The sequence below is a fragment of the Myxocyprinus asiaticus genome, chromosome 11, assembly GCF_019703515.2.
Source record: "Myxocyprinus asiaticus isolate MX2 ecotype Aquarium Trade chromosome 11, UBuf_Myxa_2, whole genome shotgun sequence".
Taxonomy (NCBI): Eukaryota; Metazoa; Chordata; class Actinopteri; order Cypriniformes; family Catostomidae; genus Myxocyprinus; species Myxocyprinus asiaticus.
Window position 1 is genome coordinate 46,375,400 of NC_059354.1, and position 27,500 is coordinate 46,402,899.

The following is a 27,500-nucleotide window of genomic DNA, read 5'->3' on the forward strand; positions in this document are numbered from 1 at the left end:
TATTCTTTTCCTAAACTGATGCAATCATTTGAACAATACAGTCAATTGTCAGGACACAAGATTAACATAGGTAAAACTCAATTACTTTCATATAACTATAGCCCACCAAGAGAAATTGAAAGTTAGCATGGCAAACAGAATCCTTTAAATATATGGGTATTAATATGCCAAAAGATCTTGCAAAACTATCTGAATGCAACTATTTGCCTATACATAAAAAAATTAAGAAGATATAACAAGATGGAGCTAAATTCCTTCCTCTAGTCTCAGTTTAAGGATTGAATCTATTAAAATGAATATATTGCCCAGACTGTTATATATATTTCAGACCCTACCAATTGAGATCAATTAAATGAATGGGACAAGAAGTTATCAAGGTATATATGGCAGGGTATAAGACCTAGGGTTCATCTCAAAACCTTACAATTAGCCAAAGAAAAGGGGGGGTGGGGCCCTACCTTCTCTTAGAGATAATTTTTTTGCAGTACAGATGAGAGCTATGATATGCTGGTGCAAACCATCATACGAGGCTCAGTGGAAAAAAATTGAAGAGAAAATCCTCATCCCCATACAGGCAATCTTGGCATATAACAACCTACAAAGTCATATAAGTACAATTGATAACCCATGGGTGAAATGGACTCTTGAAGTATGGAAACTTATTATAAAAGAATATAAACTAGAGGGAGATATTGTACTTCTTAAATGGTGTGCATATGACTCAGATTTTACACCAAATAAATTGAATACTAGATTTAAGGACTGGACATCTAAAGGAATAACAGTTCTATGCAATATAATGAAAGTAGGCCCACTGCCCAGTTTTTAAACGATTAAAGAGAAACACTCACTAGAAAAACAAGACTTTACCTGCAGATGCGACATTATGTTAATATGAAGGTGAAAAATGTGACCGAGGCGAGTACATATATGATAGAACTGTTTAGAAAAGCATATAACTAAGATATTAGTAGTAGAATCATTTCATGCATATATAAAGGTCTGTTAAATCTTAAAACACATTCGACCTCTACATTAAAACAAAATGAGAAAAAGGAGGGAGGATGATTAGATCTGAGGAAGAATGGATAGCAATATGGAGGTATCAATGGAAGTGCACCAGTTCACAGAAATAGAGGGAGTTTGGTTGGAAAAACCTGATAAGGTATTTTATTACACCCTCTCAGAAATCCCATTATGATAGTACCATTCCTGTTTGCTGAAGAAACTGTGGAAACCAAAATGCAAACCACTACCATATCTTCTGGGATTGCCCCATTATCAAAGACTATTGGAGAGGGATACACGGTGCCCTACAAGACATTTTTAAATGTGTAATACCCCTAGAAAGTAAGACCATATATCTTGGATATATACCTCAAGAATGGTTGGAAAGAGATAAATATTTAACAAATATACTGCTGGTGGCTTACAAAAAGACTCTTACCAGGAAATGGTTGTCACTGGAGAGCCCAACTATAAATAATTAGATGGAAATTACAATGGACATTTACAAAATGGAGAAGATAACATCATTTGTCAATCATAAACTGGAACAATTTGCTTCACACTGGGAAAAATGGGTTAACTACCTAACACCCCATAGGCTTGATTTTATTGTCACGTCAATGATTATGATGTAAAGAAAAAAATCACTCCCTACCTGTATATAGTCCCATTTATTTTGTTCTTTCCTTTTATATGTGCATATTTTTGATAAGTACTATTTTGAGATGTACAGTAAATATGAATATATGGTATACAGTATCTTAAATACATCTGATGGAAATGTCTGTTTGATGCTGAATGTCATAAAATTTTTTTTAAAAAATGGCTTGTAACATGCTGATTAATAAAGCTAAATTTAGAAGGAAAAAATGTTGGTCTAAAGGCACTTTGGAACCACGTTAACTAATGTGGCACCTCATCATGTCTACGCACCTGCGGGGAAAAGAGGCAACGAGTGCAGATATGTTCGGTGCTATAGAAAAATCTTCAAGAATACAGCACAGAAAAATCAGAGCTGGTGTACACAGCACTGTTGTTTTGTCGTGCTGCTCACTACAGACGATGAAAGGGTGCATCCGTCATCATGAAGTCTTGCGGTCCAGATGGAATCATTCCATGAATCGGACCTGGACCGCTGTGACCAGCATAGCCTAATCATTAGCAAGGCAGCTGATCGTCTAGATGCAGAACATAGGCTAAATATTAAAGATTACTCAAAAGCTTATCATCGATATCATGGATTTTTTTTTTTTTTCGCGATAAATATCGAGGTCATTCTATCACCCAGCCCTAGTCCAAAACAGTGGATCGAATTACTAATCATTACTAACTCACTGGTATTGCTAAAGTTTGTGCTAGGTGTAGAATTTTTTAGTGCAATATTCTTGACATTTTTATTTGATAACGACATATATAATCAAAATATTCACTATATATATACATATCTATGGAAAAGTGTTTGAAAAACTTTAACAAGCTCTTTCTCGTTTTCTCTCTAAATGTTAACACGCAATGAGTGTTCCCTACCATGCAACATTATATCATCCACCCCCTAGTCTGGGCAGTGTAGATGTGCAACCTTTTGGCATTTTAAACTTTTGCCAATTCAGGCTCTAAAAAAGGAAAAGAATATCAAAAAATGACAAAACTGGCAAGTAGCAAGATGAGGATTAAGGGAGAGGCAATGGAAGGGAGGGAAGAGACAGAGATATAGGAAAAATCAGAGCGGATGACAGAATAACGGGGCAAAGTGAGATATTATGGAAATAAGAAAACCAGGGGATCAGGAAAGAGGCAGGGAACTGGAGACATTCCAGAATCCAGCAGCCCCAGAATTGACAGCAGGGATTACAGATCAGTACTGCCCAGTGAAGTGTAAAATGGGCTGGAGTTAAGCTGAAATCATAAATCAACAGAAAAGAGCTAAACGCCTTTTAATGTACTCAAGGGGGTTGGCAGAACTCCCTCATGCCTGTAACTCACTCTTTTACTTTCCACATGGTGCTCTGCTATAACACTAGGGCTGGGCAATATGGATAATATAATATATACTGTATATATATATATATATATATATATATATACAGGTGCATCTCAATAAATTAGAATGTCGTGGAAAAGTTCATTTATTTCAGTAATTCAACTCAAATTGTGAAACTCGTGTATTAAATAAATTCAATGCACACAGACTGAAGTAGTTTAAGTCTTTGGTTCTTTTAATTGTGATGATTTTGGCTCACATTTAACAAAAACCCACCAATTCACTATCTCAAAAAATTAGAATATGGTGACATGCCAATCAGCTAATCAACTCAAAACACCTGCAAAGGTTTCCTGAGCCTTCAAAATGGTCTCTCAGTTTGGTTCACTAGGCTACACAATCATGGGGAAGACTGCTGATCTGACAGTTGTCCAGAAGACAATCATTGACACCCTTCACAAGGAGGGTAAGCCACAAACATTCATTGCCAAAGAAGCTGGCTGTTCACAGAGTGCTGTATCCAAGCATGTTAACAGAAAGTTGAGTGGAAGGAAAAAGTGTGGAAGAAAAAGATGCACAACCAACCGAGAGAACCGCAGCCTTATGATTGTCAAGCAAAATCGATTCAAGAATTTGGGTGAACTTCACAAGGAATGGACTGAGGCTGGGGTCAAGGCATCAAGAGCCACCACACACAGACATGTCAAGGAATTTGGCTACAGTTGTCGTATTCCTCTTGTTAAGCCACTCCTGAACCACAGGCAACGTCAGAGGCGTCTTACCTGGGCTAAGGAGAAAAAGAACTGGACTGTTGCCCAGTGTTCCAAAGTCCTCTTTTCAGATGAGAGCAAGTTTTGTATTTCATTTGGAAACCAAGGTTCTAGAGTCTGGAGGAAGGGTGGAGAAGCTCATAGCCCAAGTTGCTTGAAGTCCAGTGTTAAGTTTCCACAGTCTGTGATGATTTGGGGTGCAATGTCATCTGCTGGTGTTGGTCCATTGTGTTTTTTGAAAACCAAAGTCACTGCACCCGTTTACCAAGAAATTTTGGAGCACTTCATGCTTCCTTCTGCTGACCAGCTTTTTAAAGATGCTGATTTCATTTTCCAGCAGGATTTGGCACCTGCCCACACTGCCAAAAGCACCAAAAGTTGGTTAAATGACCATGGTGTTGGTGTGCTTGACTGGCCAGCAAACTCACCAGACCTGAACCCCATAGAGAATCTATGGGGTATTGTCAAGAGGAAAATGAGAAACAAGAGACCAAAAAATGCAGATGAGCTGAAGGCCACTGTCAAAGAAACCTGGGCTTCCATACCACCTCAGCAGTGCCACAAACTGATCACCTCCATGCCACGCCGAATTGAGGCAGTAATTAAAGCAAAAGGAGCCCCTACCAAGTATTGAGTACATATACAGTAAATGAACATACTTTCCAGAAGGCCAACAATTCACTAAAAATGTTTTTTTTATTGGTCTTATGATGTATTCTAATTTTTTGAGATAGTGAATTGGTGGGTTTTTGTTAAATGTGAGCCAAAATCATCACAATTAAAAGAACCAAAGATTTAAACTACTTCAGTCTGTGTGCATTGAATTTATTTAATACACGAGTTTCACAATTTGAGTTGAATTACTGAAATAAATGAACTTTTCCACAACATTCTAATTTATTGAGATGCACCTGTATATATATATATATATATATATATATATATATATATATGAGCCCAACCGATATGGGATTTTTGAGACCGATACCGATTTTAGAGAGAGAATTCACTGATTACTGGTATGGTGGCCGATATATGTAATTTTTGAGCTGGAATGAAAACAGACCTTTTCTATGTGGATTGTTCACCGATTTTGCACCGATATGACTATGCAAAGGTACTCAGAAGGCTGCTTTCTTAAACAAATATTTTTATCAAAGGATATTTGACATTATTATTATACATTGTCAACAAATTCTAGAAATGAACACTGAGAAAATAAAGATAAATATACAAAAATACAATAAATAGCTAAATAAACATCAGTACTGTTAGTATCAGTCAAATGCAGACTATTTTAATACTGCCAGTCAATTAGGTGCAGGTTGTAAAACAAGAAGCATTTATACCTGCAGAGACAAGAGATAAACAGTGGCAGCGGTGTTACACCATATTCTGCTATTCAAGTTAATGGGAAACTTTCAACGGTGGAAAACCAGACTTTTAAATATTACATTTTATAAATGCAACGACTGGAATTGTTTGGCTGACAGGGGTACCAAACTGTGGATCCTGAACAGTTTGGTGAATACATGTTTACACATTAGCTTCCACTCAGCTGACAAGCAATGAAAGTAGATACGTGGTTAGTTAGTTAGCTATAAGCTCGTTGTCACGGAGAATAAAAGATGTATTTTATTTACTTTCCAGCATTGCGTCTCACCAACTAACAACATAGCGTGAAATCAACACTCAACAGACACAATCCACAACTGCACTGTTGTCTGCTGAGCTGCAAAAAGATGCTCTGATATTTACCTTTCAATCTGCTACATTACTGACTGCACTGACAAACTATAGCTGTCTAAGAGCAAATATATGTGATAAACATGAGTGACATGGTTGTCAGGGACAGGGTTAACGTTATATTAGTTATATTGAAAATGGAAAATGATGGGGTCATTGTTTATTAACTTTCCAGTATGTATTTCACAAACTAATTAGCAACTTACAGAGAAGACACCGCTTAACTCCGCACCACTTAACTCCACCCTGTCTGCAGAGCCACCGTCAGCTCAGCCCTGTAAACAATGGAGTCGGAGCGTGCTCTGCTGGACAAACTACGCTATGACACCAATTCAAGCACTGTTTTCTGCATTATATGTTCTGAAAAAAAGTTTTCATATCTGCGCATATCGGTAAACATATACACCAATACTGATATATCGGTGAAAGGCTAGTATCGGCCGATAATATCGGCCGGCCTAATATTGTGTAGACCCCCCTCGTGCTGCCAAAACAGCACCAACCCACATCTCAGAATAACATTCTGAGATGCTATTCTTCTCACCACAATTGTACAGAGCGGTTATCTGAGTTACCAGTCTGGCCATTCTCTGTTGACCTCTCTCATCAACAAGGCATTTCTGTCCACAGAACTGCCCCTAATTGGATGGTTTTTGTTTTTGGCACCATTCAGAGTCAATTCTAGAGACTGTTGTGCATGAAAATCCCAGAAGATCAGCAGTTACTCAAACCAGCCTGTCTGGCACCAACAATCATCCATGTGATTATCTAATCAGCCAATGATGTGGCAGCAATGCAATGCATAAAATCATGCATATACAGGTCAGGAGCATCAGTTAATGTTCACATCAACCATCAGAATTGGGAAAAATGTGATCTCAGTGATTTGGACCGTGGCATGATTGTGGTGCCAGATGGGCTGGTTTTAAGTATTTCTGTAACTGCTGATCTCCTGGAATTTTCACTCACAACAGTCTCTAGAATTTACTCTGCCACTCATGACTCAGAGAATGTGATGCATAGATAGGTGTGTGTATAGCTGCTCATTTGTATGAAAAAAGTAGGCTGGTGAGGTGCTATATTCAATGAGATCAAGTTCACTTCTACACTGCACAGGGCCACATGTTTGGTCTTGATTGATCTGGCGTGTGTTAATGGACATAGATCACTGCACTAAACTCTTTGACCTCTTAGAAAGCTCAAGATGTGTCAATATTTGAATTGGCTGAGTGGCAGAGAGCTGGATTGTACGCATCACCTTGTCTCTGAGGTCTATGGGCAAGAGCCGCACTCAACATGAGTGCAAAACGTTATCAATTTAATTTCCTAGATGCACTGTAAATAAAAACAAAGCCTATGTTCAGCCAACCTCAGGCATAGCTTGAAATCAACATGAAATAAAAATTTACTCTATTTACTTAATACAGTACACATTGCTGGTCTTATTGTGCATGACTTATTGATCCACGTTATTCCAAAAAAAAAATTGTCTTCATGATCTTTTATCAACATTAAACTTTACAAATACCTAATCTCCATCCACCTGGCTCTATTCTGGTATGTCACATCCACTTTTCAGGAACCAATCACTTTCCAATTCAATGAAATCAAGTTCCATTACAGGTAGACTGATATATCAGTTTTGCAGAGTAATTGGTGCCGATAGTTTCTTTTTAGGAACTGTTGTTTATCTGCAAAAATCTATTGTGATTTTTATTTTTTATTGTATTTTTTATTCTATATCTATATCTATCTATCTATCTATCTATCTATATATATATATATATATATATATATATATATATATATATATATATATATATATAAAAATCTATATTTTATTCTATTTTTATTCTTTTGCTGTATCAAAAATCTTTCACCATTGACAATATTTATCCATATTTTTCTTCTACACATATTTTGTTATTTTGATTAAATAATTTAAATTGAAGCGAGGGCATGCAGAGAAAAATGCAACCGTCTGCACATACATCATGTCTCCATCTTCATATCCTATGAATAACATAAAACCTCATCTAATGAATTATACAGTATATATACAAAATCCTTAATCTGGCACAGATATTTATACAGGATAAATTATGGTGGTGTGGCTGGACATAGCGGCTATTCTGGGTCCCAAAGGCGGTGTCATTTTAGTCTCTTCCCTGCATCTTTAAACATGTTTTCTTTAGCACAAGAACATCAGGAAAGCACATTGTAACATGTCTACGATGAACATATGTCTACTTGACAAAGTATGTTTAACAAAACATGTCTACTTAATGAACATGCACCTGTGGAACAGTCGTTAAGACACTAACAGCTTACAGACGGTAGGCAATTAAGGTCACAGTTATAAAAACTTAGGACACTAAAGAGACCTTTCTACTGACTCCAAAAAACGGCAAAAGAAAGATGCCCAAGGTCCCTGCTCATCTGCGTGAACTTGCCTTATGCATGCAGCAAGGAGGAATGAGGACTGCAGATGAGCTGCAGATGTAGCCAGGGCAATAAATTGCAATGTCCGTACTGTGAGACGCCTAAGACAGCACTACAGGGACACAGGAAGGACAGCTGATCGTGCTCGCAGTGGCAGACCATGTAAAACAACACCTGCACAGGATCAGCACATCCGAATATCACACCTGTGGGACAGGTACAGGATGGCAACAACAACTGCCTGAGTTACACCAGGAATGCACAATCCCTCCATCAGTGATCAGACTGTCCGCAACACGCTGAGAGAGGCTGGCCTGAGGGCTTGTAGGCCTGTTGTAAGGCAGGTCCTTACCAGACATCACCGGCAACAATGTCACCTATGGGCACAAACCCGAGGCCTGTACTCTGGAGCGGGATCGATTTGGAGATGGAGGGTCCGTCATAGTCTGGGGCGGTGTGTCACAGCATCATCGGACTGAGCTTGTTGTCACTGCAGGCAATCTTAACGCTGTATGTTACAGGGAAGACATCCTCCTCCCTCATGTGGTACCCTTCCTGCAGGCTCATCCTGACATGACCCTCCAGCATAACAATGCCACCAGCCATACTGCTCGTTCTGTGCATGATTTCCTGCAAGACAGGAACATCAGTGTTCTGTCATGGCCAGCGAAGAGCCCGGATCTCAATCCCATTGAGCACGTCTGGGACCTTTTGAATCGGAGGGTGAGGGCTAGGGCCATTCCCCCCAGAAATGTCCGGGAACTTGCAAGTGCCTTAGTGGAAGAGTGTGGTAACATCTCACAGCAAGAACTGGCAAATCTGGTGCAGTCCATGAGGAGGAGATGCACTGCAGTACTTAATGCAGCTGGTGGCCACACCAGATACTGACTTAATTTTGACCCCCCCTTTGTTCAGGGACACATTATTCCATTTCTGTTAGTCATATGTCTGTGAAACTTGTTCAGTTTATGTCTTAGTTGTTGAATCTTTTTATGTTCATATAAATATTTACACGTTAAGTTTGCTCAAAAGAAAAGCAATTGAAAGTGAGAGGACGTTTCTTTTTTTGCTGAGTTTATGTTTACAAGGACTGAAAATCTATTGCCCTCTCTGTTATTGTGTTATATACATTGTGTATTTATGTCCCTTAATGTTCTTTGCACTGTTGCCCTTTTTGCACTGTCTGTATTGTTGCACTATGTGTAAAATGAAAGTATATGTTTAGTTAAATTACTCTTTTATATAGACTAGATATGTGTAGCACCGTGGTCCTGTGAGTCACGACATTTCGTTCCTTTGTATGTCTCGACATACAGCGGAATGACAATAAAGCTTAACTTAAACTTGACTTGCTACGAAAAGCTTAATTTGGTTAATACTTAAATATATAGCCTTGTAAGGGAGCAAAGTCTCAGTCATTTCAAAATAAGAGTACTGAAATAAATGTTTTCAGATTGTTTATACTAAAAAAAAAAATCCTGCATTATGCATCAAATCTTCTTATGCATTTTTCTAGTTATTATTGAGATTTTGGTTGCACAATAAACTGCATCTGGGATTGTATTTATTTTGGACTCATGTAACCTCAGTGTCTGCACCAGGCACAGTAATGAAAGTCTAAGAAAATAAATTAACATTCTGTTAATCAAATTTTAAAAACTTTCGGCCGACTAAATGGTTAACTGATTTTTCCACCATCTGCAAAATCCACTGTTAGTCCCACACTACATTTGTTTAATGGAAAATCCTGTTTCATGCAGAAATACTGTATGTAAATAAGTAAAACAGGTTGAAAACAACAGCAGTTGATTACTCAAATACCATAATTTCAATGTACTTTCAAGGAAAGTATGGTCAAGAGACTGTCCAGCCCGGCTAGCCTAAAAATTCTCAGACGGTTCATTTATATTTAAGAGTTTGGAGGAAGTGCATTTCAAGCTTTTAAGTATTAAATATTGCCTACTCTTTTTCTGTTCCTTCTATTTTGTCCTCTGCTGACACAATATCAGTACAGAGCAGGTCTCTTTCCATTCACGGTGTCATCTCTCCTCAGCAGCTAATCAAACTCTTGCCAAGTTCAGAGTTTGGCTCAGGGATTTCATGTTGTCAGGGGTTTCAGCTAGCAAATAAATCACATCTGCTTCATTTTGAATGCCTGTTTCCTACATTTACTGTCTCTATATGATGCAATCTTCAGTTGTAGACAAAGTCTTCATACCTGTAAAGCAGATTCCACCAGTGTCAGTGCTAACGCGATATAGTAGTTCATTCAAAAATAAAAAATTCTGTAATATATTACTTACCCTCGTGTTGTACCAAACTAGTGTTTTTTTATTTATAATTGTTTTTCAATGAAACAAAAAGGCATCTTTAAGGTTGTGAGCTCTTTTCCATTCAATTACAGTTCGTAGTGACCACATCTGTCAAACTCACAAAAGGACATAAATGAAAAGTAGATAAGTTCTTCTATTGTGTTCCACTGCAAAAAAAAAAAAAAACATATGGGTTTGGAACATACGTAAGTACATGATGACAGATTTTTTTTTTATTTTTTTTTTTAGGTGAAATATTACTTTAAGAATCAAAGTCTGAAAGGAAGATTGAAATGCTCCCTCTATATTGAAAAAGTGCCTGAGCTTTAGGGGGATTTGGGATCTTTTTGCACTCCACTAAATCAGAATGCTAAGAGACCAGAGAGTTCAGAAATAGTGAATAACCAGAGACTTCGTAGGAGAGGCAGAGAGAGAGAGAAAAAAAAAAAACCAATGTGCAATTCAGATCACCCGCCAAAGTGAGAGTTTAAGATATAGTTCATCAAAAAATTTCTATTTCATAATTTTCTCATCCCAATGAAGCTTCAGAAGCTGTTCTTTTCCATACAACAAAAGTTAATGGTGATTTATAATGTCAAGCTCCAAAAATAACATAAAAACTTCATAAAAGTAGTCCATATGACTTGTGTGCTTATACAGTCATATGATAGCTTTGTGTGAGGAACAAAGAGAATTGTAAGCCCTTGTTCACTGATAAGCTCCCAAATCAAATTTGCGCTTATGTTAAACTCAAAAATGGCACCTTTGGACGTGTTGCACCATGTTTGATGCTACTGGACACTGCAAATCTGAATATACTTAACCACAAATGAGATTTGAGAGCTCAGACTGATCTTTGATCTGGGTGAAATGTCCACAGGGTGGCACTAAAAGCGAGTTGCGAACAAGTTGTAAATGATGTACTACAGTCACAACAAGAATGCATATTTTATTAACCACACCCCCTAACCCAAACCCAAACCATAAAAATGTTAGTCAATGGAGTAAAAATGTAATCTTACAGGGAAAGTGCAAACTCCGAATCATACTCATAATTGATGTATCGGAGGTTGCTTGCACAATGCGCTGTTGTGTGGTGCCACAGTACAAAATAAACACATTTGAATTTATGATAAGATGTCTGATGGGAGATGGCACTTGTCAGGATTGCTGGAGGGGAAGATTATCATACAACATACATCTAGGTCTGTTCTTCACACAGATATACCGTATGGCTTCAGAACACTTGGAATATAGCACAAATAGTTATATTTACTACTTTCATAAAATTATTGAGCTTTTTGGAGCTTGACCTTGTAAATCACCATCCACTTTCACTGTATGGCAAACAGCAGCCTGGACATTCTGCCTTACATCGTTTGTGTTTCACAGAAGAAAGAAAATTCAAGGCTGAAATAACCAAAGGGCAGATAAACAATGACAAAATTGTCCTTTTTGCTTAAACTATTCCTTTAATAACACAGCACAGAGCAAACAGTCAAGCAACAGGCTACACCTACCGAAACATCAATCTCGGTCAAGCAAAACACACAATTTTTAAGAGATATGGTCAACTAAACATGGATCCTTTTCCCCAGCCCTGATCTAATTTATACATTTTTCCTGGAAAAGGAATCCACCCACCCCAGACAAGTGGACTCACCCAGAACATGCAGGACAGGCAGACCCAGGTACGTGCACGGCCGGCCAGTGCAGCAGGAAGGCTAAGAGACACAGACGGCATCCTTAGTTCACAATGGCAGCTTGCTCTTCTCTGGATCTCTTACAAGACGCCAAACTATTCCACACGGTTCCACAATGCTCTGTAGATCCATGAAGATTGACGTTGAGGGGAGCGTGCATCAACTGCCTCTGCTATCCTCCGTTCCTCTCTCTTACTCCATACCCCCTCCCTCCCTCACTCTCTCTCTCTCTCTTTTTTGGGGTCATCTAGCTGAGCTCCACAGGAAAGAGGGGGAGGTGACTGAGAGCCTCTTTATTTCTCCCCATTGCACTCCTTCAGTATTCTCCATTTTAGCCCCTCCTCTCTCTCTCCCCCCCACCTCTCTCTCTCTCTCTTCATTCTAACTTTTACTCACATCTTTTACAACCTTCCTCCCTCCTTCCCTGTCTCACCTCCCCATGATCAGATTTTCTCGTTCTCATCTCTAACTTCTTTCACTTCAGTGGACTGTGTGTCCTTGCTCCTGCAGTCAAACATCCCCATAGGAATGTAGGGATAGGAATAGTTCTCTTTTAATGTCTCTAATGTTTCTCTCCTAGAGAGCAGATTTATTTTCCAGAGGCAAAAAGGGCCCAAAAATCTCACATGTGACTCCTTTAGATTTCCCAATAATCTAGAGATCTCAATAATGTCTCAAAGATCAAACAGTGCTAAGATTTGCCAAGACACTAAAATCTGCAATCAATAATCAATCCATATCCTTCTGGACTCCTAGAAGTGCAAAATCTCAAACCTAAACTGTTTCTCTTAGACACCAATGAGATTAAATGGAGAGCAAATGGAGACTTTTGCTAAAGTTTCACGCTTCTCCTGGGGAAAAGTCTGCAATAATCTCACAAGTGTCTCCTGTTTCAGAAGAGATGTCAAAAATGTCTACATTTTGCCAAGATACCAAAGTCTTCAATCAAAAGTCAGAGATTTCAATGTAAACTCAAAGAGCGCCATTATGTCTCCTGAGTTATGAATGAGCAATCATTATGCAATAATAGCATTGTCTTGATCTCTAGAAAGGAAAATTACAAACATCTCTTTAATGTCGGAATTGTTTCTACTAAACAGCAATGAGATTAAATGGTGAGCAAATGGAACATTTCCTTAGATTTTTCCCCCGAGAAAAAGACAGTGTACTCTTGCAAAAAAAAAAAAAAAAAAAAACTCTAGAGTTTTAGAAAAGATAACAACAATTTCTCAAAATGTGTTGAGAACACAGAATCAAAAGTGCAAAATCTCAATATGAACTCAAAAATCTCACATCACATTCTTCCAAAACTAAATTATCTCATGATATGCAATTCAAATTACATTGTCCTTTCACTGTATGTCGACAATTATCTCGTTTGTATTTCTTAAAGAATTTAAAATCCAGTGTTTTGTTTTTTTCTCAGAAGTACTCATTATATCAACCTAGTACACTGTAGACGCAACTTTGTTTCCAGACTGTATCTAGATCGGAAACATCTGTGCTGCAAAACGTTAGTTTTTCTCCAAAATAAAGTAATTGTAATTTTGAAACATATGTTTAAAATCATGACTGTTCACATAAGATGAGGACGCTCATCACATGACCAGCTGAATACTATTCACTTAATCTCAGTAACTGTATTGTTCTTGGACACAATCACTCTTGGAAATAAACTAATCATGGCTGATTGTGGATATTGAATGTATACAATGGCATCTGTAACTGAAAACTACTGATTTAGAATGATGCTGCATCCACACCACTAGGTGTCACTGTACATCCAAGATGACACAAAAAAAAAAGTTATTGAGAGCACCTTTAAGGAGAAACATCTGAGACAAAGGACATTCTTAAATTAAACATAGTTAAAAACTCATTAATTCTCCTCAGCTACGAACGAGCATCTAGCAATAAAATCTGAGCAATACAATTTTCCTCTTGCTGTGTAAATCTCCTTCAATGCCACTACTGCAGTACATTTCTCTGCCCCAGATATAAACGAAACTGAGTGCGTGCTGCTTTTCTGGGACTGTGAAACAGCCACCAAGGCAGATCCAAACCCAAACAGCAAACAGAAGAAAGCAGTTCCAGTAGGGTGCATTCACTAGAAACAAGGTAACTTTGAGATGGTAACTCTTGTGCTGTGGAAACTTCTGTGAGAGCACATTCACTGTTACCTATTCGCTGGGTAAGGGTAAATCACACAAACATTTTGCAGCACAAATGGTTACGATCTAGATACAGTCTGGAAACGAGTTGCATATACAAAGCACTATGTTGATATAATGAGTACCTCTGAGAAAAAAAACAAAACACTGGATTTGCCAAAGTTTGTCAGGTTAGTGGCATCAAATCTTTAAAAGATATTCTGAGTTTGAATATATAGAGTTTGAGGCATGTAGTAGCAAGTAAACTAGATATCCACAAGCAGAATCGTATTTTCACTTTGTTTTTTCGGAGTCTGACTTTTGACTACAGGCCTGTCGTGATTATTACATAATTGTTTCATCACGATTATTTCAGATAATTGAGATTATTGTGCACTTCAAATTCCAATCACATTTTACTGTCAAAATTAGGGAGTAGCACATTTTGTCTCATTGTGCGGTGTTATTGCATTGTGTCAGCACTCCAATTGAACTCCAACTGTCTCTACTTCTCGTACCGTGGACCGCACTCAGAGCAGCTACTGAAGAGCCTATGAAGATTAACTACTTCTGAAGCGCTCTGATGCATGCGCAATAAAAAAAACATTAAAAAATGGCGTCCCATCCCAATTATTGAGTTTCAGTATTTCCGCAATCTTTTTTTTTTTTTTTTTTTTTTTACAAATCACAATGGCAGACTGATGTCTCAATACCCACTTATTTCTCTCAGGTTTTGGCAGGCATAAGGCCAGATGATAAGAGTGTGGGATTAGTCCCAGTTTGATTAACTCTGACACAATGAAAACCATACAGTTCCTCATAGCATCTCAAAGACTGAGGCAGCAGAAGCCTTTGTTCCCCCCCTCCCCTCATGCAGATCAATCCTTTTATGAGTTCTGTTCTGATCAATAGACCAGCTAAATATACACACACAGAACAGTATCTAAGTGTTTTCGCTCGCCTCTATTTCAAGAACATGAATCTGATGAGAAGCAATACAATATAGGGAATAACATCCAGCCTGAGATTCAGCGCATTAGAGGAGATTGGGTTCAAAACATGGAGAAAAGGGATGATTTGAAGAGCTGAGCGTTTCTGTGGAGATAAAAGGGGCTTCTTGAGGATACTGGTAAGGCTAATAAAAGCACATGTAGGCAGTGTAATTTCTCTATGGTCATTCTAGGGCTGAGTGATATATAGAATATTCACATAGTGGCAAAGATTTTGCTGTGAACTTAAGCAATGTTAAGATTATTTTAATGTACTTTTTATTTGGCCATTAAGTTTCCTAAAGATTGCATCATTAGACTAATTTCACAACCGTTACTTGTGAGTAGCAAGTATGAGAGTGTTAAAACGTTTTAATAGTGTCTCTGATTTAAACTTCAGTAGCAAAAATGGCATTAGAGTTGGTAAGTTTGAATCAGTTCAAACAGTCTGATTTGAATGAATACACATTTGCTGCTACCTATTCACTGGTTTAGGGTAAATCACGCAAACGTTTTGCAGCACAGATGTTTCCGATCTAGATACAGTCTGGAAACAAAGTTGCATCTACAGTGTACTAGGTTGATATAATGAGTACTTCTGAGAAAAAAACAAAACACTGGATTTGCCCAAGTTTGTCAGGTTAGTGGCATCAAATCTTTGAAAGATTTTCAGAGTTTGAATATATAGAGTTTTAGGCATGTAGTAGCAAGTAAACAAGATATCCACGAGCAGAATCCTCAAGAAGACCCTTCTATCTCCACAGAAAGGCTCATCTCTCCAAATCATCCCTTTTCTCCATGTTTTGAACCCAATCTGTGTTGTCTGCTGTCTGTTACTATAGACTGTACTTTACTATTACTATAGACTGCCTAACTGCAACTGTGAATATCGTAAATGGGTCATTCCTACAATTCGGTGACATTCCGGCTTTGAAACTTCTAAAAATTAAAACATAATTTTCTTCATGTTTCATCATTACAGGGACATATTAAAGACCGAATTAGTCACTGGCTCCACTTTTGTTAGAAGTTTATACGGAATCATTAAAGAATGGAAAGCTTCCGCCAACCATGACACAAGCCCGGATCAGTCTGATTCTTAAAAAGGACAAAGATCCAAGTGAGTGTAAGAGTTACCATCCAATCTCCCTGATCCAGCTAGATCTTAAAATATTGTCAAAAATTTTGGCTAACCGATTAAGTAAAGTTGACATCTCTTATACATATAGATCAGGTGGGGTTTATTCGGGCCGCAGCTCTTTTGATAATATTAGGCGTTTCATCAATATCATGTGGTCAGTGGCGAATGATCAGACTCTGGTCACTGCCATCTCACTTGACACCGAAAAGGCGCTTGATATGGTAGAATGGGATTATCTTTTTAAGATCTTAAGATTTTGGAAATATACGGGTTCGGGAATACTTTTATTGGGTGGATTAAGTTACTCTATAGACACCCGGTAACGGCAGTACAAACAAATGAATTAATTTCAGATTATTTTACTCTGGATAGGGGTACCTGGCAGGGTTGCCCTCTTTCCCCATTATTGTTCTGTCTTGCCCTGGAACCATTACCAGGAAGGAGGAGGATTTTCCAGGGGTGGTGGCAGGAGGTATGGCGCATAAGCTTTTGCTATAAGCAGATTATATTTTATTATTCATCTCCGACCCCACTAGACCTATGCCTTGCCTCCACAGAATGGTAAACGTCCTCGGATGCATTCAAACAAGTTACACAGGCCAGCTGACAAAGGTGGGTTAGGTCTCCCCAAGATTTAATTTTACTATTATGCTTTTGGTCTCAGACATTTGGCGTATTGGTCGCTTCCCCCTGAGAGAGCTCCTCCCTGGCTCTTCATTAAACAGGAGGTCCTTGCCCTTATCTTGCATTGCAAAGTCTTTCTACCAAGCTGCCTGGAGAAGTAAAGACACATCCCATTATCTCGCACATGCAGTTAGTGTGGACAAAAGTTTCCCACGTGTTCAATTCGGACATTTATCTGAACATTGCCGCAAGTATTTGGTTAAACCCTAAACTGTGCATTAACAAGTCCCCTTTTTCTGGACAGAATGGATTGAGAAGGGAGTTGCTACGCTGGGTGACCTGTATGAAAATGGAGCATTGAGAATCTTTTAAAATATTATACAGCGGTTTGGGATTCCCAGATCTCAATTCTTCAGGTACTTACAGCTGCGCCATCTACTTTGTACCACCTTTGGGTGTAGTACACAGCCCCCTAAAGTGGCAGACACTCTTGAGATGATGCGGCTTTTGGAAAGGGTCACGAGGCTATATTCCTGGCTAATTAAGAATCTAGGGGATGGGGTTTTAACATCTCTTAAGAAGGTATGGAAGAGAGACTTGAATTTAGTACTGGAGGATGAAGAATGGGGTAGGATTTTTAAAAATGTCAAGTCTACTGTATGTCTAGGGATGCAAGGGTGTGCCTCATTCAGTTTAAGATTCTGCATCGTATTTATTGGACTCCCTCTAGATTGTATAGGCTTGGCCTTAAAGACACACCTACTTGCTGGCAATGCCAGCTGGAGGATGAGGACATAGCTCACGTCTTTTGATTCTGTACTAAAATTCAAGAGTTTTGGTCGAGGGTTCAGGGTTATGTCTGTGAGGTCTTGAGCACTCATATTTCACTCTGCCCCAGGCAGGTCTTAACGTAGGGAATAAACACATAAAAACCTTACCAGCATGATGATCGGCAGGAAGGTGATTCTTGGGGGATGGAAGTCGACTGGTGCGCCCTCATTTCATGAGTGGTACACCGAATTGGGCAGAGTGGCGGCATTTGAAAAGATGTCGCATAGACGGCTGAGCAACTTGGGTGCCTTTGACAAGAAGTGGGGCACTTATTTGTCTTAGAGGGTTGCCAGGGAGGAACAGTGGAGAGGGACAGTTTGAATTGAATGTATGTAATTGATTGATGTGTGGAACTCTTTTTCTGTTTTGTTGGGTAATTTTTTGTGTTTTCTTTTTTTATGTCAGTGAGTATTTTCTTTGGACTGTCTGCTTGTATGTGTGTCTGTTGTTATTCTGTGTCTGACCACTGGGAGGTGTGTTGGGTTGGGGGGGGGTAGGGGAGGGGGGTTTATATATTGATGAAAGATGATTCCGTGTTTTTCATGTTTGTGTTGATTTGAGTTTGGAATCAATACAAATTGTTTATGACAAAGACTGAATTAGTCTGGTCAAGCTAAATGACTAAAAGATTCAGATGTCCATCCAGTTAAATGGGCAGCATCAGGGTGAACAATAACAAGGTGGACATTCAGTGGATAAATGAGCCACTACATGGTCTGTGATTGATATCTAGGAAACATATTTGTAAATTAATATTTATGATTTTATTTATGTTAACATAAATACTGTATATTACAATTATATTAATTTCCCATATATCTTCCCATAAGGTGGACATGTTATGCTTGACCACATATGACTAACACCATAAAATAAAGGAAAACATAAATAAAACAATAGAGTTATAAACTTCAAATAACTCAAAGGAATTTTGCAGAATGGGTGATGTCCACTTCCAGTGTGTGTTGTAATTTCCTAACATATATATTCAAAGAAAAAGTGTTAAAATTACACATTTACCACAAATGAATATATATGTTAGTGAGAGAAGGTAACACTACACTCTTAACTCTATGTGGGCAAAAAAATAGAATTCCAATTATTTTGCATTTATTTTTGTCGAAGATGTTTGACGTGCAGATTTTGGGACATGAGGAAGTGACACAGTGCAATAGAAAATGATTTCAGTTATTTAAAATGTATCTTTTAAGCCCACAGAAGTATGTAACATTATAAAAAGTCTTTATTCTTTCAAAAAGCCTATAAAATTTGTAATCGGGTGAAATTAAACATTATAAATACCACACACACACACACTTGTAATGGGGACTTAAATGTCAAAGAATTGTAGGAATGACCCATATTTACAGGCGTTCCTGCGCAATTAGATGCTTAACATTGAAAAACAGCACAGACAGACGCATAAACGCATTCAGTGTGAACATCCACTACTAAACTTCAAATGAAAAACGCTTTTATACAACGACCAGGAAGAAGAGAGGCTTAACATGAAAATAGTGTATTTCTCATTGGATTAGTGTCATTGTTTTGGCAGTAAATAGTGCACAAATGTATGTTGTACAAATGAGCCTAATGTGATGTCTGAAAAAATTACATGTGTTTTTCGTGACTTTCCTCTGTTCAAATGAGTAATGTCTAGAATTCTACTGTGCTGACATTTTAATATAAGGGCGAGACAAGCTTGAACTCTCAAACATGAAATAGTCAATACCTAAACATTTTTTATCATTACCGAACAAACTATGGTTGTTTTGGTATTGACATATTTGTTTTTGGCTTATATTAAGTTGTTCTTTCAGATTGTATTTATAAAAATATACATAATTTATACATATACATACACTCACAAGCACTTTATTAGGAAGACCTGTACACTTACTTATTCATGTGATTATCTAATCAGCCAATCATGTGGCAGCAGTGTAATGTATAAAATCAGCTTCAGTTAATGTTCACATCAATCATCAGAATGGGGAAAAAATGTGATCTCAGTGATTTAGGCCGTGGCATGATTGTTGGTGCCAGATGGGCTGGTTTGAGTATTTCAGTAACTGCTGATCTCCTGGGATTTAAACGCACAACAGTCTCTAGAGTGTATAGAGAAAGGTGCGAAAAACAAAAATCATCCAGTGAGCGGCAGTTTTAATGGCTTGTTGATGAGAGAGGTCAACGGAGAATGGCCTGACTGGTTCGAGCTGACAGAAAGGCTACAGTAACTCAGATAACCACTCTGTACAATTGTAGTGAGCAGAATAGCATCTCAGAATGCACAACTCATAGAACCTTGAGGCGGATGGGATACAACAGCAGAAGACCACGTCGGGCACATTATTAAGACCATAATGTTCCTAATAAAGTGCTCAGTTTGTGTAAATATATGTATTTTTTACTTGTAGACTGATACAGACAGATACAAATATGCCCAAGAGTACAGCTGAGAGCCTATGTGAAAATTGGCGGAGGATCAGGGATGACCCCATAAGATATCAACTTACAAAAGAAAGAGAATCAAAATTTAAGACGAAAGCAAGAGGGACAATTAAAAAATGTAAAGGGCTTGATTGACAGGGAGAAGAGTTACACTTGTGCAAGATGGAGCATAATTCAAAAACAGCATAGGGTACGGAAGAAAGCACAAAAAGAGCTAGAGATCTTCTGTAGCAACTCCACCTAGTAAGTCAATTGAAGGTGAAAGTCCACCAGACCACAACATACCTGAAACCTGAACATACCTGAACATACTTGCTAAAAGTGTCATTAAAACACTTGATGTGTAAAAAACATAAGTGTGTTCCATGAAATTAAGGTCACTACCAAAACATCAAGGTCACAACCGAAACACAGTTTTTACTTACATTAAATTAATGTAATACCATGATTTCTTTCTTTTTTTTTTTATCTTTTTTTTTTATGGTGACCAGGATGAGACATGTTTCATATTATTATTCTATGAATATCAACATGATATCTCCAATATTTTACATTTAGCAATGAAAAAAGTGATTGATTTTTACATTAGTTGCATAAATTAAAGTACAATAGGGAACAGAAAATAGTTAATACAAGCACCAAACATTTTTATAAAATGTATTATTTTATGTTGAATCAACAAAAATTAAGAATATTAGCTATTGCCTATTTATTACAGTTTTTTTTTTTTTTTTTTTGTTATGCTTCGGTATTGATGAAAACAGGGACGCTGTCTAAAATTAGGAATAATTGTGAAAATTAAAGGTGCAATATGTAATATATTTACTGTACTAAAGCATAAAATTATCATAATATGTTATCAGAGATTTAGAAAACATGCTAAGTTGAAATACTGGCTTCTCTGAAAACAATGCTACAGCCAATATATTCTACTTTGAAATGTCCGTTTGTGTTTTGGCCTGTGTGATCCCACCCACTGCCCATTTCCCAATAGTATTTCGACACCCCGGGTTGCCAGATTTTAAATAAGTTAGCACGCTGCAGCCATGGAAACCAGCAATACATCTAGCTAACATTAACAGAGTTATAAAAAAATCCACATGAGCTGGTTTATAATTTGCAAAAAATAAAAACACTGCAAACATATACATTAGCTGATCAACTTACAGTGTAAGGCTTGTTGCTTGCCAATGTCAGTTTGCTCGTTCCTGTTGCGTGTCCTCAGCCTGGCAACTCGTGTGAGCTTCGAGTCTGGGGAGAAGGAGGCGGGGGAGAAAACTCTCCAATATTTTGAATTTGGACAGCAGTACCCATTTTAAATGCTTTATGTCAATGTTACATATTGCTCCTTTAATTAAAAGATTTCAGTGTACCCATAGTGAATTTAGAAATTTCAGATACAGTGCAAAACAAATGTACAATAATTTTGGGAAGAAATTATTAAAAAATTTAAAACTCACCCAACTTTGAATTTGCACCACTTCTGTTGAATGACCCATATATGGGTTCTTTAAATTTGGCCACATTTAGCAGTGATCTTCTAGAAAGTAGTCTCGTAAACTTTTTTCTCACTTATACTAGTTTACGTAATTTGTCTACTAACACTGTCCAACAGTGAAAGCATGCATCACAGGAGATTTGTCATTGTTGTCATTTTTCTGAAAGTCATGGAAATTTCCACCAGTTGTAATTTTTGAAAAACTGATAGAAATAATTTTATTTCTATCTATCTATCTTTCTTTCTATCTATCTATTAGGGGTGTAACGGTCCAATTTCTCACGGTTCGGTTTGAATCATGGTTTTAGGGTCACAGTTTCAGTACGGTTCGGTATTTGCAATGTTCAGAAATATATATATATATATATATATATATATATATATATATATATATATATATATATATATATATATATATATATATATAATCCAAAGTAGGAATACTCTATTTGGTAACAAACACTTCAACAGGTTTGCCCTTAATAAAAATCATTGTTTTACAATAACCATAGTTTAACTATGGTATTTGTAGTAAAAACACAGTAACCACAAAATTACCATGGATACTGTCATGTTTACAATATATAGTATAATCATGGTTACTATATGGAAACTACAAAATTACTGTTGTAAAACCATGGTTAATTGTATCAAAACCATGATTTCTGCAAAGAAAACCATGGTAACAGCAGTCATGGTTACTCCAATATTATTATACTAAAACCATGGTTAATTTTCGCTAGGTTCTTCAACTAAAAAACCCTTTTCTCATTAATTAATCAATCAACATATTATCTTAACACCTGCACTATTACGCTACATGCATCGACATAAAAATTCTTCTGCACATACACTACCGTTGGGGTCACTTGCCTGAAATGTTTCTCATGATCTTAAAAATCTTTTGATCTGAAGGCATATGCTTAAATGTTTGAAATTAGTTTTGTAGACAAAAATATGATTGTGCCAGCATATTAATTTATTTCATTATTTATAAAAAAAAAAAAAAAAAAACCTTTTTTGAAATTGATGACTTGGACCGAATAATAAATAAAAGCTGCCACTAAGTGCCCATCATGATGTTTAAAAAGCATCCCAGGGTGATACCTCAAGAAGTTGGTTGAGAAAATGTCAATAGTACATTTCTGCAAATTCTAGGCAAAGTGTGGCCACTTTGAAGATGCTAAAATATAACACAGTTTTGGTTTATTTTTTATTTTTTTAGTCACAACATAATTCCCATATTTCCATTTCTATTATTCCATAGTTGTGATGACTTTCCTATTATTCTAAAATGTGAAAAAAAAATAAAGAATGAGTAAGTGACCCTAAACCTTTGAACGGTAATGTATATTCAATATTCGGAAGCTGCACATCACTATAGAAGGAACTTTGCCTATAAAATGGATACAAGAGATGTTGTGACGTGGCTCGAGTGTTTTAATCATACGCGGAAATCACACATCTTCGTCAGCGGAGTAGGTAAACATATTGTTGGCAATGCACACCCCAATCGCTTTAGTTATTGTTTTACGCCTGTCCGAATCAGCACTGAGTGCTTACTTAAAAACGAAAGGGAGTGTGTGCAGTTTCAGCTCATCTGCGGCTATCCGCGCACTATCTTTCCCCGTTGATTTCGGCGTAAATTATCATATGTTGATGTATTACCAGTATACGGCACTCGTGTCGAGCGATGTCTGCAAACAGTGCCTGTTTTGTAAAAGTTTTTTGACCATCGCTGTTGTAATTGATTGCAAAATGAAAATGTTCCCAGACAGGAGACCTGAATAACGCAGGGTCTTCTCGATCAGAGGCTACTTTTTAGGGATGCACCGATACCACTTTTTCTCTTTCGATCCGATTCCGATATCTGAAATCTCAGTATCGGCCGATACCGATCCGATACCAGTGTTGTTTTTTTCATAATTAGTTTAGAATATCTATACCTCACTGAGTGATGCTAATTATATGTAAAGAAACACAAACCTTTAACTACACATTATTTCAATATAAATGTACAAACTATTAAGAAAAACTTTGTTAACTAGTCTACTGGACAATGCTGCAGTAATTCCAGTCTAAGTGTTCAGTAGAATTTTTTTATTTTTTTTGTTGCAAAAACATTCAACTTGTATCTGGACTTTAAAGGATTCAGATCTCTTTTTTTGTTCAATTTAGTTTTAAGGTATTAGTTCACTTTTCATTCACAGTTATTTTTTGGAACCCATTAAACTTAAATATTGTTAAAATTTGTAAACAAATAATAATAATAATAATAATAATACATTATTATTATTATTGACTTTTAGAATTTTAAATACAACAGTAATATATTTCAATCGTGCACCTTTAACTTTAAAACCCTCAGGCTTTTATTTTGACATGCTGAACTCTCCAGGAAGTCCTGTATGTGTCTGTTTGTAGGCAAGTTCACAGTAGTTTAATTCGCTTCTTATTCAAATTCTGGTAAAATGCACCTCCGGTGCCGTTCTAAATGCATATTATAAGTGAACCGAACTATTGAGCATCTACAATACAAGGCTAAAAATAGGCATGTGTGTCAAAAGAGCAGCGCCATTCAATAATGTGCTGGTGCTGCATGTGCATATTATATATTCACTTATTAAACACAGCCTTTTGTGATTCACAGAGCTATCGCACGTCTTCAAGTGGCATTGAATAAAATGCACGAGTCATATTAACTACTTCAGTGGTGTTTTTATGGTTATTTTGTGTCATTTTTGGAGCTTGACAGGAATGAACATGACTAAAAATAAAATCAAATCACTTTTATTGTCACACAGAATTTCAGGTGTGTGAAATTCTTGGGTGCAGTTCCGATCAACATAGCAGTCGTGACAGTGATGAGACATATACCAATTTACAATAACATCAAATTAACACAACACAATTTAAACATCTGATATACACATAATTACACTCAACAATATACAAATAATAACATACACTGTACAGTATACAATACGCACTATATAGATACACATTATTCAATAAAAAAAAAATATATATAGTATATATAGAATGTACAGTAGGTTGTATTGTACTGTACTGACATTCAGGCTGTCGGTTGATAGTAAGTTGTTAAGAGAGAATATAATATAATAATAATATAATTTATGACAGTCCGGTGTGAGATATAAGAGTAAGAGTAATAAAGTGCAGTGCTGATGTATTTTGATCGTGGGAGATCAAGAGTTCAAATGTCTGATTGCTTGGGGGATTAACACACAGTATCAGATTTGGATCGGGCTCGTCGGACCGATACCCGATCCATCTAAAAACGTCAGTATCGGAGCCGATACCAATCCAGGTATCGGATCGGTGCATCCCTACTAATTTTCTCCGCTTGGCATTTGCCATTTTCAACTACACACAACACTTGCAGAACAGTGATGTCATCATGTTGACCCACGTGAAACACAGGCGGAGCGTATCCATTTACAGATCCATTCAGGTGCATTAGCGGAGGCTGTAACTGTGCGTGTCTATTTGACACTTTATTTTCTTCACAAAACCTTGTGTTCCAGATGCCTCAATAAACTTGTGGTGAACCACCATGCCAATGCTTACAGAATCGTGGGTGGCAAACCGTGAGGTTCGTTTTTTTTTACAGAGAACCGTTACACCCTTATCTATCTATCTATCTATCTATCTAAGATAAATTTTTGCAAAATTTACAGTGTAAATATGAGGACACCACTGGAGCTACCAGAACAGACCAAACAGCCAGCAAGCACTGCACAGATTTCTCCAGATGAAGAGGCTTTAGCATGTGTGTTTTTGTGCGATGGATCTAAATCACTAGAGGGGAAGAAGAGGTCACAAAACAAAGACAGAGATTAGCAAAGGTCTGACCACACTCAGAGAACAACACAGTCAACGTCTGCTCAGCCAATCACAGTCGGCATGCAACTTAACTTTACAGATAAGGGCTGTGAACAGGAACTGCTCTGTCAGCATATATGAGCCTAGAGAAGTCATTACATTAACTTACGTATTCAGAGCAAAAGTAGGGCTACTGTGCTTTTTGTGCAGCAGACATTTTTCTTGGAACTCGACAAAAACAGCCAGAGCAGCCTCTAGTGACCAATTTTATTTTATTTTATTTAGATTGTGATCAATTGGCTTTGATCTGATTAATTATTTTTTTATAAACACTGAACTCGAGACAGTCGCTTACCTTTGTCTCAAGAGAAGGTTTAAAATATATCAACTGCATAGCTCAAAAGAGTTAGGATAAAAATGTCAATCGTCACACCAAAGGACAAGCAGAATTTTTATTGACAAAAACAGGCATCCTAGTCCTGGTGCAGAGTCCCAAGATAAACTGAGTGGCTTTCAAAAACACACACAGCATAATCAAATCCATCACTGCTCTGCATCAACATGGCTTTGACCTTCAGCCCAGTCTTTCTTTGAGATGAAACACAGGCATTATGCTTATTGCCTCCATTATGGAAATAAAGCCTCTCTCTGAGAGGATGGCTGCCACTGGAGTCAGTGTCAAACGGGGTTCTGCACAGAGCAGGGAACGTTCTGATTGAGATGGCAAGATTACTTTTTAGCTAGAGGACAGAGCTGAGGATGAAAGGATTGGAGAAAGGAAGGAAGGAAAGAATGGGAGGAGAGGGTTGGGTGGTGGATTCTGCAATACCGTTTACACTGTTTTAGATATATTTGCGTGGCCTTCAGTACGCAGGACTGCTTTATGTGATCTACACATGAGAGTGACGAAAAACATGGAGTAATGTGAAAATACAGAGTGGGACATGTCCCAAACAGGTCAAGAACTTGTTGTTAAGATTCAGTTTATCAGTTTATGTAAAACTGATGCATCATAGTTGTGCGTTTATTGACTTTTTTACATACAAATTTATGTTTATGTATAAAAAACGTATAATAATGAATACAACTGACAATATACTGAATCTGAGAGTTTGTGTTATAATAGATGAAAATAAAAATAAAAGCATTAACATCAACATAGTAATTTTTTCTGAGAGGTGGAAAAAAAAATGCCTTGTTTTTATTACGGTTTTGTTTCTGTAATTGCTGCAACAATTTCTAATTCAATTTAATTTAACAGAAAAAAAATAATCTTTTTTTTAGAAAATCAACAGCTTAGAATGTGGCTCATTCAATCAGAATTTAGAGTCTGAACTATCCGTTTTACTGTTTTGGGTCTTTTGTTTTTAACTCAAATGTTAGCTAAAGTGAAGTTCTTTTTGCACTGATGCTAGACTTTTTATTTGTTATGAATAATCTTATCTTTTGGTTTGCATCCAAAAAAAAAATCTAATTAAAAAAAATCAAATAAGATGATATAACCATTAATTTGCAAAGTATTTCATTCACTGGATTAGCCACAAATAGCCATTACCACATGGTTATTTAATATGAAAACAATTTATTTTTCCATTGAATGTCCAGCAGAAATAACTATATTGTGATATACACCGTTACCATGACATATAGGGGCATATAGGGGCAGCACCCCTAGAGGAGATAAATATGAATCATGTTAGTGGACATGATAATTAAATCACATTGAATGAAGTATTTGTTTTCTTTTGTTGGAGCTCTTATAATTGTGTTGTTTGCAATGAAGTGACATCACCTGTTGGATATCCTCCAGTGTACTCATTCTTGCTTATTATTACCTTATGACCCTATCACAAACGCACGCACACACACACACACACACACACACACACAAAATCAACAAATCAACAATCTGTTCCTCTATTCCCTCCATGGAAAACAATGAGAAAACAATGAAAACACACCCACTGTGACTTCTGCCTCACGTGTAATTGCACGTTTTCCCGAGTGG

General features: G+C 37.1%; 1 protein-coding gene across 7 annotated transcripts in view; it reads right to left on the reverse strand.

The window, feature by feature from the left end:
• Positions 1–27,500, reverse strand: part of tns1b (tensin 1b) — a 370,155-nt gene that overhangs the window by 265,205 nt on the left and 77,450 nt on the right. Inside the window, exon 1 of one of the 7 annotated variants that reach the window (XM_051710895.1) lies at positions 11,923–12,018. The exons of the other annotated variants lie outside the window; for them this stretch is intronic. Within the exon in view, the coding sequence (XP_051566855.1) occupies positions 11,923–12,003 (81 nt within the window). The 5' untranslated portion in view covers positions 12,004–12,018. Of the gene's footprint in view, positions 1–11,922; positions 12,019–27,500 lie in introns of those variants that run through there. 7 annotated transcript variants of the gene reach the window in all.